Genomic DNA, 21,532 nt, shown 5'->3' with positions numbered 1-21,532 from the left:
TTCTTCTTTTTTTTTTTTTTTTGTCATGTTAAATACAGTTACTTCCTTATCATATTGTAAGTCGTATATTAGGCTTGGATAAGAAGATTTGATCTCGAAAGAAAATTTTGATTTGGGCAGGGATTCGAAATTTATCCTTCAAGTTTTCATTGTGACAATTGTATCCTTCATGTTTTCCATTTTGGCCCAATTATAACTTAATTCCAAATTTACACTTGTTCTCCATTTTTATTTACTTTCTCTTCTTCTTTTTTTAGATCTGAGTATGAGGCGTTTTTATACCTATCAAGTCTATCTAGAGGCATATCGCCTAAAAACATAAGGCTATGCAAGATTTCTAGCCTATATAATATAGATCCATTTTAATGACGCATCATGATTACATGAAATAAAATAAATCTTATATCTTTTTGACCGAAATGTAACCAGGTCATGTCCACCGAGTTTTAAAGACTGCTCCTCACAGCTTAGCCACACCGTCGCAACTAATGGTTCTTGACGCATATTCCTTCAGCAGCACCTTGCACAACTTTGTTTCGTTTCCTACCTCAAAGTGTGATAATTGATTTAATTTTGAAAATAAAAAATGAGATGGGCAAAAAGCCTGGTAATTTTATTCAGACATATAAATATTATTATAATAGCAACCTCCTGTAGATAATGAGAAACTTGTTTAGCTACTTATCACAGCTTAGAATATAAAACACATAAACTAGAAAGAAAAACATTATAAATTTATTTGAAATGAAATTGAAGAAATGATCGATGACTTCAACTTCATTATACTTATATTTATAGAAGTCCCCTCGGATTTGAAACTCGGGCTTCAAACGTATAAATAATTTGTTTAAATTATTGTTGCTATCTTTGGCCGATATAGCAACAATAATAGCGGATGTGTTGCCTGCGATTTTCATAAATGATTCTCATAGACGATGTCCAATCATCTATGAGATCTTTTCTATTTTTTAATTCCAGTACATAAAGATTAAGCATAACCCCGTAATGATGTATAGGTTCTAAAACAATCTTTCCAAGAGAATTTGATTCCTTCTTAACGGTGTTCCCGCTGAGTGTGATTCTCCACCAACCTGGAAATTACTTCAAGGTCCTCTCATGTTAATATCATAGGATCCAACACTTTTCCTTGGTGGTTCTTGAGAAATTGTTTTGTTAATTAAGGGTAGGTCACCTTCAGTTTTGTTCATTTTCAGATCTACAACCTTGAGGTTTGCAAAAGACTCTGGAATGTATCATAGATTATCTAGACTAATCATTTCTATGGTTTATCGAATTATTTTATTTTCTGAGGTTTTTTTTGATAAAATTGATCATTTTATCACCGTCAGTTAAAATATTTTTGTATCATTGTGGCCTTGCTTTTTTATGTAACAAGGGTTTGATGCCAAATGATGGTGGTAATTTTTCTCCCGAGATCTTTTTACTATAACTAGCTAGGTAGTTCTTAGTTTTAGATTTTTGTTTGAATATATTTCAATATTTCAAGAATTTCTTCAATTTTTCGTGATACATGATATAGTTTATTGACATAATTTTGCAACATTTTTGGATTTCTCTAAGATTCTCGAGAGTTTCGAGGAATCCAGAACTATTTCTAGAAATCATAATTTTACTTAGTAATCTAATCTGCTTCTAGTTGTTTCGGGTATCTAACCTTGATTATATATATTTTTTTTAAGTATTCCAAAATTTTGAAATAAAGCTGAATATAATAAATCTCGAAAATATATTTAGATCCATTAATTTTTTTAGACATATCTCCTCTTCCAACATTTATGTTACAGAGTAATAAAGTATGTCTGAAATGAAAACATGGTTCTGATATAATTTTCATGGCCAAAATTGTTATATAGGAGAGCATGGATATTTTGGGAACAAATTGAAGATATTTTGGGAACAAGCATAACATTGGGTCATAATTTGAAAGTGAAGGGACAATTTTAGCTGAGTGGAAAGAAAAGAGATATAATTGAGACTCAAGGTAAATTATAGGGATATTTGTAAAATGTCTTTTTTCTTAGTGTGTGTATTGAAACTTCAATGAGTAGGGCTCTTGTGAGACGGTCTCACGAATTTTAATATGTGAGACGGGTCAGCTTTACCGATATTCACAATAAAAAAGTAATACTCTTAGCATAAAAAGTAATATTTTTTCATTGATGACCCAAATAAGAAATATGTCTCACAAAATACAATCCGTGAGACCGTCTCACACAAGTTTTTGCCAACTTCAATATATATATTTATTGGTAGTGAGATTTTTTTTTTACACTTGAACTGAGGGGGTTCGTATCATCTGTTTCTCAATCTTTTTCCCAAATAGAAAGTCTTGAAGAAATTAACACACGGACCACAAGTCTGAAAACCGAAAATGGCGATCACCACCAGAAATTGATAGCTTTGGCACAGCTAAAATCCTAGCTAGATCCGACAGTGCTTCAATCAAAGAACAACATAAAAGCCATAAAAATTTAATTTGTGGGAGTGCTTCAAATACAAACTACTAAAATTTAATTTTCTGTTTCATATATAAGACCGAACCAACATCGCACGAGGAAGAAAAGGACAATATAAAAGAAGGAAAATCATGAACTCTAAGCCAGCTACACGATGCTTGTCTTGGGTTGGCCCTATTTAAAGTTTCATTGATTACTATACTAAGCATTTATATTTTTGTCAATGTTTTATTCTCTTCGTTTATATATCTTTTAACGGGCTCTTTATGAAACACCGATATCCTATTGATAGGACCCATTAGAGTTAAGCTCAAAACAGATTTGGACCCTGGCCTATCCCAGCCAAGATGGAAGTCTCGTCACATGTCCAAGTATTCTACTATAAATACCAAGTTTGAATATTCAATTCATTCACTATATTGTTTTTCAGCAGCATCCATAGCTACTCTCCCCTTATATCCCCAGTCTCTGACTTGAGCGTCGGAAGGGCTACGCTGAAACACCCTCCCAACCCCCTTTCTAACGATCTTCTTCGTGATTTCAGACTTAGAGCCAATTCGAAGCCTGCGCTGGGACTAATGTCACCTGCTGGAATCGAGCCATAAATTTTCAATGAATATCAAACACGTTTCACCATGAAGTTATTAAAAGAAAACATTTAACCCATCCGGCAAGAGGTTTTATGCATGATTTTAAAAACACGTAGTCTAAAATACTATTAATTTTGCATTTTTTTATTTTTCTATTTTTTCACGGTTGGTGTTGATGCAATTAGTCCATCTTTTAACTTATTTGCGCTTTTTTAAAAAAAATTGAATACCAATCATCCAAAAAATTATACAAAATTTTAATATATTAATATCCTAAATTTGAGAACATAAATATTCTATAAATTTAATAGTGAATGTTAGAGTATTTCAAAAATTCAATTATATTTTATAAAATAACTGCATGAAAATTTGATATGTTCATGAACAAATTTATTATTATTATTATTATTATTATTATTATTATTGTTATTATTATTAAAGTAAATTGAATAATTAATTTAATTATATTATTTTATATAATATACAAATTTTTTAATTTAATAATATGCTTATTTACAATATTATTTCATATCCAATAGCATATCATGTTCAATTCCATTGAATTTTCCACAAATAAACTATATATAAAGTTCAGTCCACACACACACACACAGATTATATATATATATATATAATAGACACGATGTTATAAAGTCGGAACACGACGACACAAATGACTTAAAAGTTCAAACTTTATGAGCAGTCATCCTGAAGATTGATTTTTATTTTAGTATTATTATTGCATCCCACATCATGGTACTACGTAGTTAAGAGTACTACATTGAGAGTTTTGGAAATTTAAATTTGAAAGAAACATGTCAAGTCGCAGTTATAGCAATCTTCATTCCAGCTTCGCAGTGACCTGCATAACTGCAAATGAAGAAATTTTGTCCCTTTGCCAGTTTGATCTGATCTCTCCCACTCTGAAACGATTTAGCCCCACTAGGGGCGTTGCATCCGCTGTATCCCGCTCTGTTCACCCTCACCACATTGTGAGCCCCGGGACCGTAATTAAACACTGCAAATCAACAACATAAGCTATATATCCATTCTTCTTTTCAAGAAATCTTTTTTTTAAAAAATATATTATATTTAATTTAAGACGTCCAAATACAGACATTTGCCTTATTTTGTTTAGTTTGAAGTTATAGTAAATACTAATACTTACCTAGTACGTCGCCAGCCTTGAAGGTCTTGCCTCTAGGCCAACCGGCCACATTGAAGGTCCAGCCACCGCTGCCGCCCACCGTGTAAGTGGCAGCTTCTGTCACTTGACCTTGGAAAACCACTGCCATTGCCATCACCACCGTTAGAACTATCAATGCACTGCCTCTTCCCCCGGACATCTTGGTTCTTTCTTTTCTTTTTTATTATTATTATTATTGATTGATATGATTATGCAAATGCTAGTTGAGGATTCTTTATAGGAAGAAAATGTAGCATTTATGGGTGTTAGGACCCACATGGTGTGATAATCAGTGAAGATTTGTCGTGCTGTGGGGATAATATTTTTATATTTTATTTATAAATTTTTTTCAAAAAAAAAAGTGATCTTATTTCCAAATTACATTATGTCTTTATTTATAAAGAAACTTTGGATCAATCATTGTTCAAATGCATTTAAAATTTTCAATACAATATTGTAAGATCGAATGTTTGTCGTTTTACCAAAAGTTATAGTTGTTGTAATTGTGTAACTAAAATTTTTTAAGCAATATAGCACCTCAAACGACATTGTTTGATCACTCTACCCAATATGGAAAATTAATGCACCCTAACAATATTTGTCTCGATAATTGCACGACTTGTCATCAATGAGAATCGAACTCATGACATTGGCTCTGATATCAATTGTAGGATCGAGCGATTGTCGCTTTACCAAAAGCTATAGTTGGTGTTAATAGTAAAACTCAAATCTTTTAAATCGTACAGCAGACCAAGCTCCATAGTTCGATCGCTCTACCCAACAAAGATTTTCCTACGCGGAAAGGATGATTCATTCGGATCGACACGAGAGTCCAACTACATTGCATTGCTAGAATCCATGTTGTATATTTGAAAGAAGTTGACCTCCTGGCTTCTCTCATATGCGCGTCACTCCAAGAGATATGATTCAGTATATTTTGGAAGGAACTAATACATAGATGGCACGATAAGTGTATGTCGTTTTACCAAAAATTACAACTAGTGGTAATTTTGTATTTCAAATCATTTAAATCGTACAAAAGTTCAAGTGTTATGGTTCGAATGTTATCATATTAGGGATGATAATTTTTTTTAAAATATGATCTTATTTTGGAAACAAACACGTAATATTTACTCTGAAACTAATTGTTAAAATCAAATTCTTATCACTAGATTAAAGAGCGTAGTTCTTAGCAAAATTTATTTATTTATATTGAAGTACCAGAACTTCATACTAAACCACGAATTGACATGAAAAATTGTATTACTCAGGTGTCAAATGATGTTTGTATAGCAGAACACGCCGCTTGCGAGCGTGCGAAATAATCGCAACAGTCCAACACAGATAATATTATACAATAAATTGGAAAATATTTATTCACTGCAGGAAGAAGAAGGCACTAGTCTGTATGTCTATTTGGCCCGTGAACGAACATGGTGAAGGAGGCAAAAGGGGCCTTTCTGCAAGTCAATAGTCTTTGAATTAGGTGGAAAAAGTATGGTTTGCGAGAACTTTTTCAACACGAAAGGGACTTTAATGTAAGGAATTCAAAAGTTTCAGCAATAAAATTTTGAGGCAACTAACCCACTATGATCGTATATGCCAAACATTTTCACGCATGAAATTGGATTTTGGATCGATTTTAGGATGTATTTCCCTCTATTTTTTTTTTTTTTTCACTTTTATAAAAATCTATTTTATGTGTTTTTATAGTCCAAATTTTACTTCTACTAGTGCATTCAAATTCAGAAGTAGTTTCAATTTAAACTCATTGGAGCAAATCAAAAAACATTTACAGCTAGAGAGATTTCAGTATTATTTCTTATATCCACATATTTTTCAAGAGTCTACGTATACATTTGCTCACAATCATGGTTTCAAAATATCAACCTTTTCGACAAATCAGAGTTATGACAATAAAGCCATTTTAATAGGCGTGTCAATCGGATCGGGTGGGTCGGGTTTCGGGTCAGCCCGCGAAATATTTTTTTTTCAACCCGAACCAACCCGAAAACCCCGAACACGAACAAGTCTAACCCGACTCAACCCGTCTAACCCGCCTAACCCGAATTTTATTTATTTTTAAAAAAAAAATTAATGAAAAAATTCTAAAATATAAAAAAGAATAATAATATTTTAATTTAAACACAGAACAACAAAATTTTTTATTTAAATTTGAAAGTTTAATCATAGAAAATTAAAAGTATATTTACTAAATCAAATAAACAATTGTTAAAAAAATAAAAAATATACAAAATAAATATTAAATGATGAAAATTTATCATATAAATATACAATAAATTTTGTTCAAACATACAATATATAAAAATATAGGTAATATTTTCAAAAAAAAAAGTTTTCGAGTCACCCCGCGACCCAACCCGAAACCCCCCAACCCGACTCAACCCGTCTAACCCGCCTAACTCGAATTTTATTTATTTTTTTTAAAAAAATTCTAAAATATAAAAAAGAATAATAATATTTTAATTTAAACACATAATAACAAAATTTTTTATTTAAATTTGAAAGTTTAATCGTAGAAAATTAAAAGTATATTTACTAAATCAAATAAACAATTGTTAAAAAAATAAAAAATATACAAAATAAATATTAAATGATGAAAATTTATCATATAAATATACAATAAATTTTGTTCAAGCATACACTATATAAAAATATAGGTAATATTTTCAAAAAAAAAAAGTTTTCGAGTCAACCCGCGACCCAACTCGAAACCTGTCTAACATGGCACTAACCCGAACCCGACCCGAACCCAAAAAACTTTGTTGATGGTAGTTTCATCAGTACAAAGTACACAAAGTGTGACAAGGTACGACAAAGCTCACAGGATGTGACACATAACGGTACTGCTCAGCTTTGTGGCTGGATATTGACATTTGGCTTAGCGTACTTTGTCAATTCGTGGTGGAGTACTCTATGACGGATTCATTAATTGTAAAACGATTGATTCTAATCCAAAGTTGTTCCAATATTTTTTGGATACTCTTATATCCAAATTTTTTTTTATCTAATCCAAAATTACATTTTGCCACAATACATCATTAAATCATATCTTTAGCAAACACTTCAATAAAAATATTTTATTAAAAAAAACTAGTATTAGAATCTTTTTTTTTCTAATTACTGTGTACCATTCACTCTAAAAATTTATCCGCTTCTGTAAACGTACAATCCTTTACCAATACTCTCTTATCTGCGGCATCGTAGACAAGAAATATTTTATGTAACACAACTTTTGAACACATGAGCTCCATATAAAATAGATATTGGGATTAGACCTACTAATTACTATTATTTATGTTAGATATGTCATATTTCATCCAATATAATATAAACTTAATCAACGGTTTTTTGGATGGTGGAGTTGTGTTAGATCTACCCGAGTCAAATTTGTGGATTTTTTGACTGACCAACTAAGATTGGATTTGAAAAAATTGACAAAGAGAACTCAAAAGTCTACAAAAATGTCCCACCCAGATGACGATTTTGTATTTTGAAGAAAACAAGTAGTTTGTCGACAAGATGAGCTCAAAGTCAAATCTCATTAAGAAGAAAGTTGACAATTGTCATTTGACCGTTTTCCGACACACATTGAATCTACATGCCTCCTTACAGGTTATGGGACTTCGTACCCGAAAATTCGATACTAGCGGGTGGGTATGGGTGCTGCATCTTAAGCCTCGCACACAGGACTTTCCCGAGTACGGTGCATCACACCGCAGCACCAGTACAGTTAATTTCTTCTCTAATTAACCGCACAGCTTCTGAAACTCCATCCTGGGAAAATGAAAAACATGGACAAAAAATCAGTTCCCAGTGCAAGTTCAGGTTCTTACAGAGACGTAGCAACTATTAGTTACGTTGCTATTTCTAAATCTAGAAGAAATTATTTTGTCTAGAATATGATAATAGATGGTTTCCAAAGAGGACCATAGCTCATCCAGCTGATATTTAGTCCGTGATCTCGAGTTTCAGCACTTGTAAGTAGTTAATGCGTTGATCAAATTTTAGAAGTTTTTGCTAGTGAGAATTTACAAAATGGCTATTTCTTAAAAATCAAGATATAATTATTTAATTCAGAACAAGCCAAAAAGATTTTACGTGTTACATGCACATTAAATCCAAGTACTACCACGAGTAGGAAAAATGGACCTAGATAATGTGAATGACAATACTTAGCCACTTCATGCATCTAATTTAGGAGATAATTATCACACAAATACACCAATCAAACATTCGTCAAGATAAGTCACCAAATAAGTACATTATTATTTTACTGATGGACATTACCTCAGCGGAAATTCTATTAGCAATCTGTGAGGCCTGCAATTTGACTTCAGGAGACAGTGCACGATTTATAGCCCCAACCAGCATATTTGCGGCTTCCATTATGTAACAGTCATCATCTTTATCTGGTACCAAGCACGTACCCTTTAGAGGCTCTGGAGCCACGCCAAGCCAAAACATCCTCTCTGCCCAATAAAATTGATCCAGAATAAATGGACAGATAACCTGTCATCACAGATCAAATGGTTATAGTTCTATATGTTTCTGGAGAAGAAGAAGATGTTTATGTTTGCAGCGATCTGGGGAAAAAATGAACTCAGGGCATAAAAGTTTAAGAACAGATTCAGAAACTAAAACCACAAAACATCTTAAAAGAGCCAATTTGTAAATTAATACAATACAAGGATTAGCAAAGCTTCTAGGGATTGTAATAAATCCCAAATATTATAAATTTTCTCTACCAAACAAATCATGGACCACTGACATTTTTACGTTTTCATTTTTCTAGAGATTGTACATCCAAATAAAAGGTTCAGAAGCAAAATTGTCCAGACACAGGAGTTGTTACATGTCCAACGAGAGGGAATATCTTGATTACCAACTGAATGATAAAAAAAAAAACAAACAGAAGTTTAAGCACCAAATTCTATTACAAACCTACCTGAGGGATTCCTGCATGCAGTGCAGCAGCGGTGGATCCACTGATAATACAGGACACAATGACAGAAACAAATAAATTAGGACGTTTTCAAACAGAACCATAGAAATTTGAAAGAAAAATATAGGGAAACTAGAAAGGTCACCTTCCCCCGTGATGGATAGCAGCTGCACATCTTGGAAAGAGCCAATTGTATGGTACATCACTATTTGAATAAAGTGTTGGATTCAGTCCAATAACTTATATCAAGAGTCTAAAAATGTACAAAGCAAACTTATATATCTGATAAAAATAGTAAAAATTAAAATCACATGGATGGTACTCACAGCACTCTCAAAGAAAGTATAAAAGAACTGAATTACTTCTCCATATCGGTATCATTTACCATGTTCAACATGACAATCAAGCACACAAATGGTAATCCATAATTTGACTCTATAACACCAGACACAATTTCCTACAACTAAACCACAAAGAACGACTTAATTAAAAAGAAATATGTACTGTACTTGAAGTAACTTGCCCATTACACTCGAAGCAATTTTCCTTTAAACATTTTATAAATGCTATTTTTTGAATAAATTATTTTTCAGGCATCCTTACAATAATACCTCTGCACAGTTCACACAGAATTTGCGATATAAAATTTGATCCATATGCACCTTAGTAAACATAAAGAGAACTTAAAAGAATTGGTTGTTAGCATGATATTAATTTATGGTAGCATGGTTGTTAGTTATTTATCAACCGAACAGGCTGATTGTTTATTTACGAAATTACCTAATCAACTCTGATGCATGTTTATTTACGAAATTACCTAATTCAACTCTGATGCACTCAAACAATTCGGCGGTGACATGGAAGGTATAGCATGACTCGTGCTCGTAGGAGATATCAAGAATGAGTAGAGAAAATATTTCTAGCTAATTTGGAAGTGTGGTACGATAATTCCTTGCAAAACCAAAACAGACCCCAATCATGTAACAGAAAATTTCCATTTTATGTTGGAGTAAAAAAAAAAATATTACCATTACCCAAATGTTTGTTGCATATTTCCATGTCACCTTATCTTAAGTTCTGTATAAATGCCAGACAGCTACTTCCATATGTGATTACAATAAGATATAGATTCAAAAAATACAGCCAAATTGGCATCACTGAAGAGACAAGGAGAGAGAAAATTCTTATATCTTTTCATTTTAATGCAAGTACATACTCAAACATTTCAGAAATACTAACCCAGAGAAGCACAATAGACGGCCTCCAAATAGGCAGGTCTGATCTTCACTAAGTTGCAGTTGTTCTGAAGGTGACAATAGTGTCTGGGCAGACATTTTGATTTCAGCATCTAAAGGTCCATAACCAGCTGAGAACAGAATAAATCTACAGCTTGTAATACTCAAAGCATTTTCAAGGACCTTGAGAAAAGCTCTAGGATTCCTCAAATAACCCATACTGCAGAAACAGCGAGAGTTAGAATGAAACAAGTGCGTGAATTATAAAGCTGAACTGAAAATTTCAACAATTTCAGACAACTATAAGTATACCAAAAAGTTTATTAACAATGATATCTCATCCTCTTAACAGTTTCTGCCGGAATTATCTTAAGTATTATTTCTTTTATTGATGCATTGTCCTACTATTGCTTAAATTATGGAAAGCACTGGATCATAACTTCACTAACATATTAGTCACAAACTCTAACCATTTTTAGCCTATTACAGGTCAAACATTCAGCCGAATAAAAAATTAAAATTAAACGTCAGGATATATACCTAAGTCAGAAGGTTTTGAGGGAAATTTACTTCAGAACGGATGTCGTTTTCTTTTAAGAAAGACATAAAATACGACCTGATATAAAGTGCTGAAACCAACAAATATTGAAACAAAAAAAAATCCAAGCATGTTGATTGCCGGAGTAAGTTTTGTAAATAAATGACGAGCAGAAGTCAACAATAAATAGTAAGAAAGCAATAGAATAAAGTTAAACTCTAATTACACACTCGCCTACCAATAGAACTTAGACTCATGAAAATAGGTTGTTCTGGCAAAGCATTCAGAAAAGCTTTTAAATTGACATGAATCGAACACATCTCTTCTTCAGCATTCAATTTCCTTGAAAAACTTAAAGATGAAATATCTGCACAGCTGCTGCAGGAGAACTGCCACTCAAAAGGGAGAAACCAAAAGCCACAAACCTGAACTCTTGATGGCCAGTAATCTACATTGTTGCAAGCATTCATTTAGTGAAGACACGAATAGGTAAACAAAAGGAGACAAACAAAACTTTCCAACAAAAGTAAGTTTTGTCTAAGACACAAACCTTGTAGTTTGCCATGATCTACAATGATAAACAATTCTGGTTCTAGAATGATCCTAGGACCACAGGTTAAGATACTTAATAGTCGCCAACTCATTTGGACACCACATGCGGATTCTCACATCAAATTATGGTACCAACACTATCAAAAAGGTAATAGAGCCCCTCGACATACTGCCAGAGGACCTTCTAAGGAAAAAACTATTAAACCTCAAATATTTGAAAATGAGGTGCTTAGTTAACCGTGCTACGACTTTCATTTCCAATTTAATTGAATGAAGGCTGGTGTGGGGGTTACAAATAACCTAGACATGTCTACGATAAAAAATTGAAAGTCCTAAACGTGACTACTCTCGCATGTTTTATAAGTGTTATTTGGCTGTTTATATCATATGTTTGTGAGATTTGGCAATGAAAAGCTTAACCTGGCTGTGACTGTTATGGTGGATGAGTAGTTACAAAAAAGTAGAACACGTTAGAATGTTGGGTGGCGCCGATTCAAAGTAAAACTAAGGGCGGATTAGTAAGATGATTTGGCACATTTAACTCTGACTGTTAGTGTATGCAAGAGGAAGCATGGAGGAAGCCTAAATTAACGTTACAACTGGTTCAAGTAGTTGGGGGATAGCTTATACTTCAATTTGAAACAAAACATAATGAAAAATACGTGTTGCATGCCCCAATTATATTAAGATTATGGCTGTATGACAACAATGACAGAACAATAGTTATGCAATGATTGTCTCAAAAGTCACTTTATAGAGCCGAAACCATAAATTCAGCAATTCTTGAAAAATGTCATATACGTTCACAGAGAGAAATAAACATAAAATAAGTTGAGTCCTAGGGGAACAAGATCCTCCAAGGTAGGGAAGCCACAGCTTTATAGCATTGAACAAACAATAATGAACAGCCTTGTAAGTAATTACCAGGGCACTCAACAACTTCTTTGCTAAATCCATACCTGTAAGACAAAGCCTGTAAAGTATCAGGAAATAATAAAACAAGTACACAGCTAAGTAACAATTCTATATGGAAAATAGACAGAATTTCAAAAGTCCATTGTCTTATGTGTGGACAATTAGTACTTGGAAATCAGTAAAGAAAATTGATTTGAAAATTTTCTTCAGAAATTATCCAATCCTTCAATACTATACACATAGAGTATCCCGTCACGATATTAACTTTTTGTGGAAAATATCTTACAGTAGCAAGGGAGACAAAGGCCTCTCGTGCCATCTTGGAAGACCAGTCACTGCATCCTGTATTCAATGAAGAATATAGCAAGAGACATACAAGAATAATTAAATTATAGAAACGACCAAATCTTATTTCATATACTAAAATAACATTTCACAAGAACATTCACTAGCTTAATAACAACCGTAAAAGGCAAGAAGCTTAGATGCAAATCATGGCTTCTCCAATGTCCCCAATCTCCAGTGAAAAGCGGCCACATCCAATGGATAACATCTTCCCACCCTACCTATGATAAAAAAAATTAAGAGAAAAATTGTTCAGTAAAAACCTACTTGATCATATCAAACACCCTCTCCTATGAAACCCGCACCCTCCCCCCAACCAGATTGGCAGTGTTTTCTATTTAAAAAAAACACCCATGCTTAATCCAATCAACATCTCCTATCCCAACACAATCCTATAGATAAAATATCGAAGAATTTTTTTAAGAAAAAGTGCTGCTGCTGGAACATTACGTTGCCTGGTTGCAATGAACAGGGGAAGTGCAACAATCAATTGAAAAATTAAGCGATGAAAATTAATAAATAGAAAATAAGATCTATTGCGCAAAGATTTATAACTATGATTGCATACCTTACCAGTCGGAGCATCTTGAAGATATTCATATAAAAGAGGAAGTTCTTTCTGAAATTGGCTTTCAAAAGAAGAGGGGGCGCTGCATTGCAATTAAGCATTTATTACTAAGAAACAAAGCTTCGACAAAACAAAGGGACAAACAGGTATCATCATGTATCATCTTGCAGAGGCAGAGTGTGTATCTGTCTTTGTATCTATGCATGATAGATGGAAGCAAGGAGACATGAGGCGAGCAAAAAAGGGTAAAAGGTATTATATTCTACATCGAGAATTTTTTAGTTCTTGTCTCTTCGGTTTATACAAATATTGACAAAACAACACAGTATAACCTGGACCACAGCATCACACATTTATCCTCCATAACTCAGGGGGGCAAAATTTTGAATAGAATGCAAAATTTTGAATAGAATAAATATGATATGTGATTCTAACATGATTCAATCCCCTTGTTTGAGTCAAAAAAACATAAAAAAAAATAAAGACATCGCACAGGTTGAAAACCACAAATTCGTTAAGAACAGACCTGAGGCATAAAAGAAGTTCAACATTCCATGAAGAAAACAACGTAATCTATCTTCACATTTCCATTTTTTTCTAGAAATTCATTCACAGTTATTGGAAATAAATCAATATTTTTTATGGTAAATACAAGCATTTATAAATATTCAATAATTCAAAAAAGATTAACTAAATGATGTTACCAGGTGAGAAAAACAAATATATTTTACCGCAGGAAGTTTACTAAGACTCAGTGACTTACACGGACACTCGAACAAGTAACTATCTCAGTTTGCAAGCCAATTTGTGCATGGTGACAGGAATCATGCAATTTATTATTTCTTAATAAATTCAGAACTTTCAAGCTATGTCCCTCAACCTGTCTTCAGATCACATGCACATTATGCATGATACTAAAACTCATAGGAGGCGTAAGGTGTCTTACGTGTAAATGTCAAAAAGGGATTGCTCCCCCAAAAAACCTAACTATAATTTTCATTATATGTATTTTACAAATTCTGAGAACAAAGAATACCATAGCTCAGGCCATAGGGCATCTATATGTTGTAGACCAAATCGATAAAGTTAAGTAATATATAACTCAAACCTGTAGGGAACAACATAAGGAGCAGCAACAACACAACGAACTTGAAATAGTTCCGCAAGACTCCAACCTTCCTGAAGATAAAGAAATGTAATACGACTATATAAGGGATACATCAATTAGCAAAACTTCAACATACTACTAATAGACTCTTGTTATCAAAGTAAATATGTTTTATCATCGTTGTTTCTTGATCTACTATTATACTCAATCTAGTTCAAAACATAGAAATTCTGAAAGCAGGCAACTACACAAAGTTTGGGTGTTCTGTAATACCTAGTTTTGATAAAAACAAATAATAGCGGTACATCAGTCATCAGACATTACAAAAATCAGAGTTTACAAGTCATTTTCTATTCAAAAACTTTATAAGCCATGCAACTGAATTCAGTTCAAATTCTGGCACTTCATAAAAACACTCATAAGTGATCCTGCTAAGAAGTTACCAGAGCGAAGAAATTTATAATGATAAGATCACCATCCATATTACTGTCTTCTCCGAATATGCCTTCAGCGATCGAAACACACTCTTGTCTATGTTTTATCATGATTTCATTCTTCTGCAGAGAAAAGGAGACCTTTCTGGATCCTTGTAACATAGATGTAATTTTAGAAGGTAAACCGATTAAAATTAAAAACAGCACTAAAATCATTTAATAGAATTTCAGACTTGCTGATTGACCATACATACAGATGCAAAACCTTAGGTATGGACCATACATATATATATAACCAGCAGTTCTTAATAAGACATGACAATATCTTATTTTTATTTTAATGGCTAAACCTACAGTATGATTGCCTCAAAAAAAGAAATATAACCTGCAGTGTCTTGATAAGACATGACAGGAGGTGATGAAACTGGAAAATATGTGATTCTTTTTGCTTCTAAATGAACTTTGAGCTTCTGCAAGATAGAAAATACCTGGTATATTTTATGACATAAACAAACACAGCGTTCAAAAAGTAAAAAATATGCAAGATTTGGACAGCATAATTGTTTGACAAATTAAGACAGGTTCCGGAACAGTTCCATTACCTCGATTCCATTAAATGATTGCAGTTTGATTATAAAAAGTAAAAACACCAATTTTCAATGTACTTTGTAGGCCATAAAAAGGCCAAAACAGAAGGAAAAATGCAGGAGATATTATTCTATTCAGTTCTCCTAAGTAATCATTTCATGATAATACTTACATGCATGATGCTATTGAAAGCATGAGATACAAAATTTAAATCTTTAAAGAATAACAAGAACAGAACAAATAAGAAAATAATTTGGTTCTTTGAATTCAAACTCGCAAAAAACATGTCGAATTTGAGAGTAGAAACTAGAAAGACTAATTTTGATTCAGGGCTCAATTCCATGTCCTTAGTTAAAGTATCGGTTGCTGTAAATTATGCATGAAACCACACTTTTTCTTAAGAATATGGTCCACTATTTCAGGTTTTCTGTAATAGTCCCACTGGTTGGACGGAATGTTCCAAACCCTACGCGCCTAAGCCCTGAAAGGTGAAGCTTGTCTGCTAAGAATATCCCGTTCCCGAACTCAAGTATCACACTACTAATGCTCAAATTGGGTATGTACAACAAGAACTCAAAATGATTCCAAACAAAGGTTTTAGGCTAACACTCTAGATTTCAATGGTGTACTAACAGCACAACAAGAATACCAGATATTAAATATTGCAAAAAGCCACTCTCCAACGACAGGCTGCTAACTACTAGGAATGGAATAAAAATGCAGCAAATCAATATTTTTCATTCTCTAAATAAAATGATGTCACTTCAATCGGTAATTATGAACATTGCAACAAATTATATCATACGAGAATCAAACAATAACCAAAAGGTTACAAACCTCGTGCGCTGAATGAGTCACAAAGGCAACCTCGTACTGCCTTTGATCGGAAGCAAAAGCTGCAGCAATAGCCTATTGAGGAAACCATAGAGAACGCGTCGATCATCAAAAACCATAATCACTATTCAAAACGTGAATTATGATTAATCCGGGAGAACGAAAAAGAAATGAGAGAATTACAGCGATGGGGTAAACGTCGCCTTTGGTACCAAAAGCCATGAACACGGCGGTTGGCTTCGTCCTCATGGCTTTCGCGGTGGTTGACGACGACGTTTGAAAGAGTAATCAGTCGGAGTTCTGGTTGCTGCCAAAGATTCTCTATTTCTCCTAACTAATAGGTCGAACCTGTGAAAGTGTGAACGGAATCCTAGTATACATTTATCAGATTCCAATTTAATTTAATTTAATTTAATTTAATTTAATTTAATTTAATTTAATTTAATTTAATTTAATTTAATTTAATTTAATTTATTATGTGTCTTATTATAATAAGTATTTTTAATATTTTAATTTATTTCTTCGATTAATACAGAATATATTGACAAAGATTACGCACATGGAACAAATGTGATTTGATTACTTAGTATATATAATAATTATTATTATTATTATTATTATTTTATTAATATAAGAAACAAGACATAAAAAAGAGGTTTATGTACCAAAAAGAGAATATAAAGCCTAAGAATTTGCAATTTTCATCAATGAATTTAAAGATAAAGTCAACAATAAACATCCCGATTAATTAATCAGTAAATTACATACAAATGTAAAATAGTGTGGTAAAGCCTTATCAAGTTCCCATATGGACTAAGACCTAATGTTTCCCTTTATCTTAGTGATTGAAACTTTCACACCACCACTACACACCCTGCCCACTGTTGCCCTCTCTTCGCCTTCTCCTACGTCCTGATCGTCCCAAGAGGACTCTACCATGGCGGCGTAGACGATTTGCCAATGTCATACGGTTCCTTCCAGAAACTTCGTTTTCATCAATATGGTTGCTGTCTTGATCCAATTCACCGAAAGAAACAACAGGCCTTTCATGACTCGATCTCGAAATGTAGCTCGAGCCTCGATCATTCTGTACCATTTCAGAATCATACGCCTGAAGAAACATCATCACAGACATCAACCTCCTATCAAATCCATTTTCAATTTCATCGTTTGGCTCCAAGGCATCTGCATCACCGTCAGAACCCAAACCAAAATGGCTTCGTTCAATCACGTAATCACCAAAAAACAGTGCCCCTGGATTTGACGACCTTATGGTGCTCATCACATCTTCCCTCTCTCGCTCCTGCTCTAGATTTCTCCACTTCTGTGTCAGAGTAGGATCCATTTCATGCGGCTTAGCAGAAGGGTGCTCAGTTCTTACATGTTTCTGCAGCTCTTTGTATGTTCCAATGAATGAGCAGTTATCCTGGTTGCAAGTTCGCTTCTTTGAGTTGAGATGGTCTCGTGCTGGCTCCACAACCGTCCAACCCTTCACTTGAGCCCTACAAAGGGGACATGTGAGCTCTGTAGCTTTATCATTGACAACCAACCTACCAGACAATGGATCCATCACTTCAGTAGACGCATCATAAATTGGTGTGTTGTTAGATGACATTACTTTTGTGTGTGCCTTCTTGTACTGGTCCAGACAGTTGGAATAGCGGAAACTAGTTCCACACATGTAGGGACGACAGCCTTTATCATGAGAGGAGCAGAGAAGAAGAACAGCATTATGAGGACACTCCATGCATATCGAACAAGTAGCATCTTCCCAATCTTGCATGAATATTTTCGAGTAATTACTTTTCTTGTTGCAACAGGGAATACTGTTAGACGGGAAGGGGTATGGTGTTGGTCTGTGCCGCCGTGAAGCAATCCTGGGTCTTCCCCTGCCACCTTTCGCCATTCCTTAAATAAATTTGCAGAGCAATTTGAGAATCTTAAAAGGATGACTAACTTCACTGAGCAAAAAAACTTCCCAATATAGCAAACCACTAGATTTTTCTGGTCAAAGTCGAGTTCATTGAATCCAAAAAATTGTAAAACGTCAAAGGGCAGAATTCAACCAAAGATAGAACTTGCCACAGCAAGCAACAGTTATCGAACAAAAAATATGCAGCACTTTGAAAATCTTGTGCTACACGTAGCTTCAGTCAAGAGATTTGTAAAACACGTGCAAGATGGATCTGAGACTTCAAAAATTTACAATTCAAAAATGGTTTGACAGCTAATAAGAAAAACATCACATCAGGCATGATATGAATGGCACAAAACAGCCAATTATAGAAAAATAACAACGCATAATAAAAAATACTGCCAAATGTTGCTCATCTCTGATGCATTTGCCAATTTAACTGAATACTCAACAATAGTACCTCGAGATTGTGTTTAATAATCAAGTGGAAAAGATAAATTGTAGGAAAAGTTCCAAAGAATCAGTAGCGTTAGAACAAAGTTCTTCATCAAGCCAAGAGCAAAATGATTTCACAAAAAGTTTACAAATGAGAAGAATAGAAAAAAAATAAGCAGAAAATACTTGTTTTTGCAGCATCTGCACCTCAATCAGAAAAATTCAGCAACAACGTGTCAGCCATACTTCGAGAATTCTTATCTCTACCATCCGAACCAAAAATTACAAGAACCCCTCCTAAGAGTTACAAAAAACTAGCAAGACAAATTAACAAATGCAGATAAACAAAAATTCAACATTTATATTCCCTAAAAAAATTCAATATTTATAGAGTATATCATCAAATATTAAAACTGCAAAATAAGAGGGTCAACGCCTATATATTAATTTACATGCATACACCAAATATTCTGTCAATCAGATGACAAGTTAACAAGGAGGTCGACTTAAGCACCCAAAAAAATCAGAAATTTTTTTAAACATGAGTGAACAAAATCACAAAGCTTAACCAGTGAAAAGTACAAAAAAATCAAATAATCACAAAAACCCACCACGACAAAAGCTCATGGAAGATCCCTAAATATATCCCGTCCGTGTAGAACGCAGAATTGATTATTCTAGGCGATTAGCGTGAAATAATTAAACATAAAGAATCAATTACTCATACCAGACGGAGATGTGAGAATTTGTATTTGAGAGAATTTTTCGCATACGAGACAGAAAATTCGAGTTTGATACGATGAAAATCTGGAGTGTAAACCAAAGATCGAGGGAATTCAATCAAAGCGCGGGCAATTCTAAAATTTTCAGCGAGACCCTGGATTCCCTTTTTCTTTTTCCTTTTTCTTTGGGCCGTTCAAAAAGAGGCCCTCTCAACTTATCTATTGGCCACGAACTCGGGCTAAGTTTTATGTTCGAAACTCAATTATATCAAATTTTTCGAAAATTTCATAACTTAGAAGTTACAAAGGTTTAATATGCATATACAAGCTATTTTAGTTGCCCCAAATGTATCTATATATATCAAAGTTTTAATGAAACATAATTATGTATGTGATAATATTTTTATGTAAACTATAATCATCTTTGAGCAATTTTTGTTTATATATATGTTTTTGTTGTTTTTCAAAAGAGTAGGTCTCTTGTGAGACGGTCTCACGAATCTTTATCTGTGAGACGGGTCAATCCTACCGATATTCACGATAAAAAGTAATATTCTTAGCATAAAAAGTAATACTTTTTCATGGATAACCCAAATAAGATATCCGTCTCACAAATACGACCCGTGAGACCGTCTCACACAAGTTTTTGCCTTTTCAAATTCGATGTTTCGGAAAAGAAATTAGGTATATTTTAAAGATCGAAGGAAATTATTTAGTATAAATCTGTTTTATGATTTCTTTAAATTTGTTTTCTTACAACAATTAAGAGTAGTGAACCAAAGATTATCGCTTATGAGGTTATAGTATTTTTTGCATCAAAAATAAAATTTGGTCTAATACTTGAAAAGCTCAAGTCCTATAAAATAAATGACCGATAAAACGGGACATAAAAGCCCATCAATTTTTCCGAGTATTTTGAATCGGTCAGAAGATTATGGGAAAAGATCGTGGAGAAGTGCATGGAATGGAGAGAACAACCCAAGCAATGAAGAAGAAAGAAATCGACAGAAAGAGGAAAAACACAACTCAACACATCAAACTCAAAAATGATCTAGCCACAACTCTTCAAATTTTAGTTTTTCAATTCAAGTATTTTTATATTTTTATTTCATATCATACCACTCTTCATCTTTTTATTCCACTTTTCAGTATTTTCCGTCAACTTTATTATATTTTTATGTCTTCTAGATTCTTAGTGGTTATTGTAAATTCAAAATTCATATTAGGACTTTATTATTAGACTTCAGTGTCATTTCTATTGTATTCCTTGGTTTTTAGTGCATGTTAGTTTATAAGATCATAACTAATGATCAAATTTAGTAACATTTTGCTTGAATTTTTAGATGTTAGATTTTTAATAATTTCACTCAAATTGGTGCATTTTGCACCTAGCACGCCCACAATCTATAGAATTTTGTTCAATAAAAAATTGACATGCTCGGTGGGACATAAGATATGCTGCCAAAGATGAAGAAATTTTGAGAAATGAAGGGGAGTAGAAGTTCTACCAAACCTTGAAGAAGTTATGATTGAAGAGAGTGCACATAAAATTTATGTTCGATACATGATTGAACAGCTTGAAAGCCAACTCCATGGCCACATTCATTCAACGAAATTCACGAGCCTCAAACAAATGAAGGAAAAAAATTCAAGAGAGGTACGAAGGACATCAAAACTTATGGTTGATGATATCCTGACTTATGTGAAGGTTTTGGTGAGTCAAACGATCAGATTTGCACGTGCAAGTCATGGGAGTAACCATCCCAAGGATGTGAAACAAGGTTCACTGCCCAATCTCAGTTCTTCCAGGTAATGATGAAAGTGGCTTTCAAAGAATAAATGTTAGTCCAGATGTTCGAGTGGCACAAAAATCTAAGGAGTTGAAAGGCAGATATCACTATTGTAATGACCATGGGCTATCCCGATCTTGGGCTCTGCTTTGAACTCTGTGGGCCTTGGCCCCTATAGACTCTGGGCTCTCCCCCTCACGGGCTTTCCCATGCATCATTACTCATAAGCTACTCCAGCCCATGCACTGGAGTTTGTACCTCCCCAGACTCGAACTTGAGATCACATGGATATATAGATACTCAACACAAGTCTGGTACCGATTGAGCTACCTAA

The 21,532-nt window shown here is 33.6% G+C and overlaps 3 protein-coding genes across 12 annotated transcripts; all 3 read right to left on the bottom strand.

Moving 5' to 3' along the window:
* Positions 1–3,771: 3,771 nt before the first annotated feature.
* LOC140985055 (basic blue protein-like) lies at positions 3,772–4,471 on the bottom strand. Its single transcript, XM_073452793.1, has 2 exons — positions 4,236–4,471; positions 3,772–4,085 (listed from the first exon to the last, which is right to left on the bottom strand). The coding sequence occupies exons 1-2, from the start codon at positions 4,411–4,413 to the stop codon at positions 3,886–3,888; spliced, it is 378 nt and encodes a 125-aa protein (XP_073308894.1). The 5' UTR covers positions 4,414–4,471; the 3' UTR covers positions 3,772–3,885.
* A 3,326-nt stretch (positions 4,472–7,797) lies between these two features.
* LOC140984104 (sterol 3-beta-glucosyltransferase) lies at positions 7,798–16,702 on the bottom strand. 8 transcript variants are annotated; one of them, XM_073451297.1, is made up of 15 exons: positions 16,520–16,702; positions 16,340–16,411; positions 15,300–15,402; positions 14,924–15,066; positions 14,481–14,551; positions 13,378–13,454; positions 12,924–13,021; positions 12,746–12,801; positions 12,469–12,503; positions 11,227–11,440; positions 10,459–10,674; positions 9,365–9,424; positions 9,223–9,262; positions 8,565–8,786; positions 7,798–8,051 (listed from the first exon to the last, which is right to left on the bottom strand). In XM_073451297.1, the coding sequence occupies exons 1-15, from the start codon at positions 16,583–16,585 to the stop codon at positions 7,986–7,988; spliced, it is 1,539 nt and encodes a 512-aa protein (XP_073307398.1). In that variant the 5' UTR covers positions 16,586–16,702; the 3' UTR covers positions 7,798–7,985. The 8 variants fall into 8 exon arrangements, with proteins under 8 accessions (XP_073307398.1, XP_073307400.1, XP_073307397.1 ...); XM_073451299.1 differs by having other exon boundaries at positions 12,924–13,025; positions 14,522–14,551; positions 14,956–15,066; XM_073451296.1 differs by having other exon boundaries at positions 12,924–13,025; positions 13,373–13,454; positions 16,520–16,701.
* A 308-nt stretch (positions 16,703–17,010) lies between these two features.
* On the bottom strand, positions 17,011–19,617 carry LOC140985280 (uncharacterized). Of its 3 annotated transcripts, none has more exons than XM_073453082.1 (2): positions 19,414–19,617; positions 17,011–18,244 (listed from the first exon to the last, which is right to left on the bottom strand). In XM_073453082.1, exon 2 carries the CDS (start codon positions 18,240–18,242, stop codon positions 17,202–17,204), a length of 1,041 nt encoding a protein of 346 aa, XP_073309183.1. In that variant the 5' UTR covers positions 18,243–18,244; positions 19,414–19,617; the 3' UTR covers positions 17,011–17,201. The 3 variants fall into 3 exon arrangements, with proteins under 3 accessions (XP_073309183.1, XP_073309182.1, XP_073309184.1); XM_073453081.1 differs by having other exon boundaries at positions 19,298–19,614; XM_073453083.1 differs by lacking the exon at positions 19,414–19,617 and adding an exon at positions 18,873–19,291.
* Positions 19,618–21,532: the final 1,915 nt, after the last annotated feature.

Source organism: Primulina huaijiensis, chromosome 9 (genome assembly GCF_012295235.1).
Source record: "Primulina huaijiensis isolate GDHJ02 chromosome 9, ASM1229523v2, whole genome shotgun sequence".
Classification (NCBI taxonomy): domain Eukaryota; kingdom Viridiplantae; phylum Streptophyta; class Magnoliopsida; order Lamiales; family Gesneriaceae; genus Primulina; species Primulina huaijiensis.
The sequence above is the reverse complement of the archived record's forward strand: the minus strand, read 5'-3'. Positions and strand labels throughout refer to the sequence as shown.

What these genes read in the sequence shown, in the direction of transcription:
- LOC140984104 (XM_073451296.1), bottom strand. Translation starts at nt 16,585, where the DNA reads ATGAGGACGAAGCCAACCGCCGTGTTCATGGCTTTTGGTACCAAAGGC. An exon ending in GTCTTATCAAGACACTGCAG is followed by an intron (nt 15,067 to 15,299) that starts GTTATATTTCTT and finishes CTATGTTACAAG; the next exon opens with GATCCAGAAAGGTCTCCTTT. An exon ending in TGCATGCAGGAATCCCTCAG is followed by an intron (nt 8,787 to 9,222) that starts GTAGGTTTGTAA and finishes CTGTGATGACAG; the next exon opens with GTTATCTGTCCATTTATTCT.
- LOC140985055 (XM_073452793.1), bottom strand. Translation starts at nt 4,413, where the DNA reads ATGTCCGGGGGAAGAGGCAGTGCATTGATAGTTCTAACGGTGGTGATG. An exon ending in CAAGGCTGGCGACGTACTAG is followed by an intron (nt 4,086 to 4,235) that starts GTAAGTATTAGT and finishes GTTGATTTGCAG; the next exon opens with TGTTTAATTACGGTCCCGGG.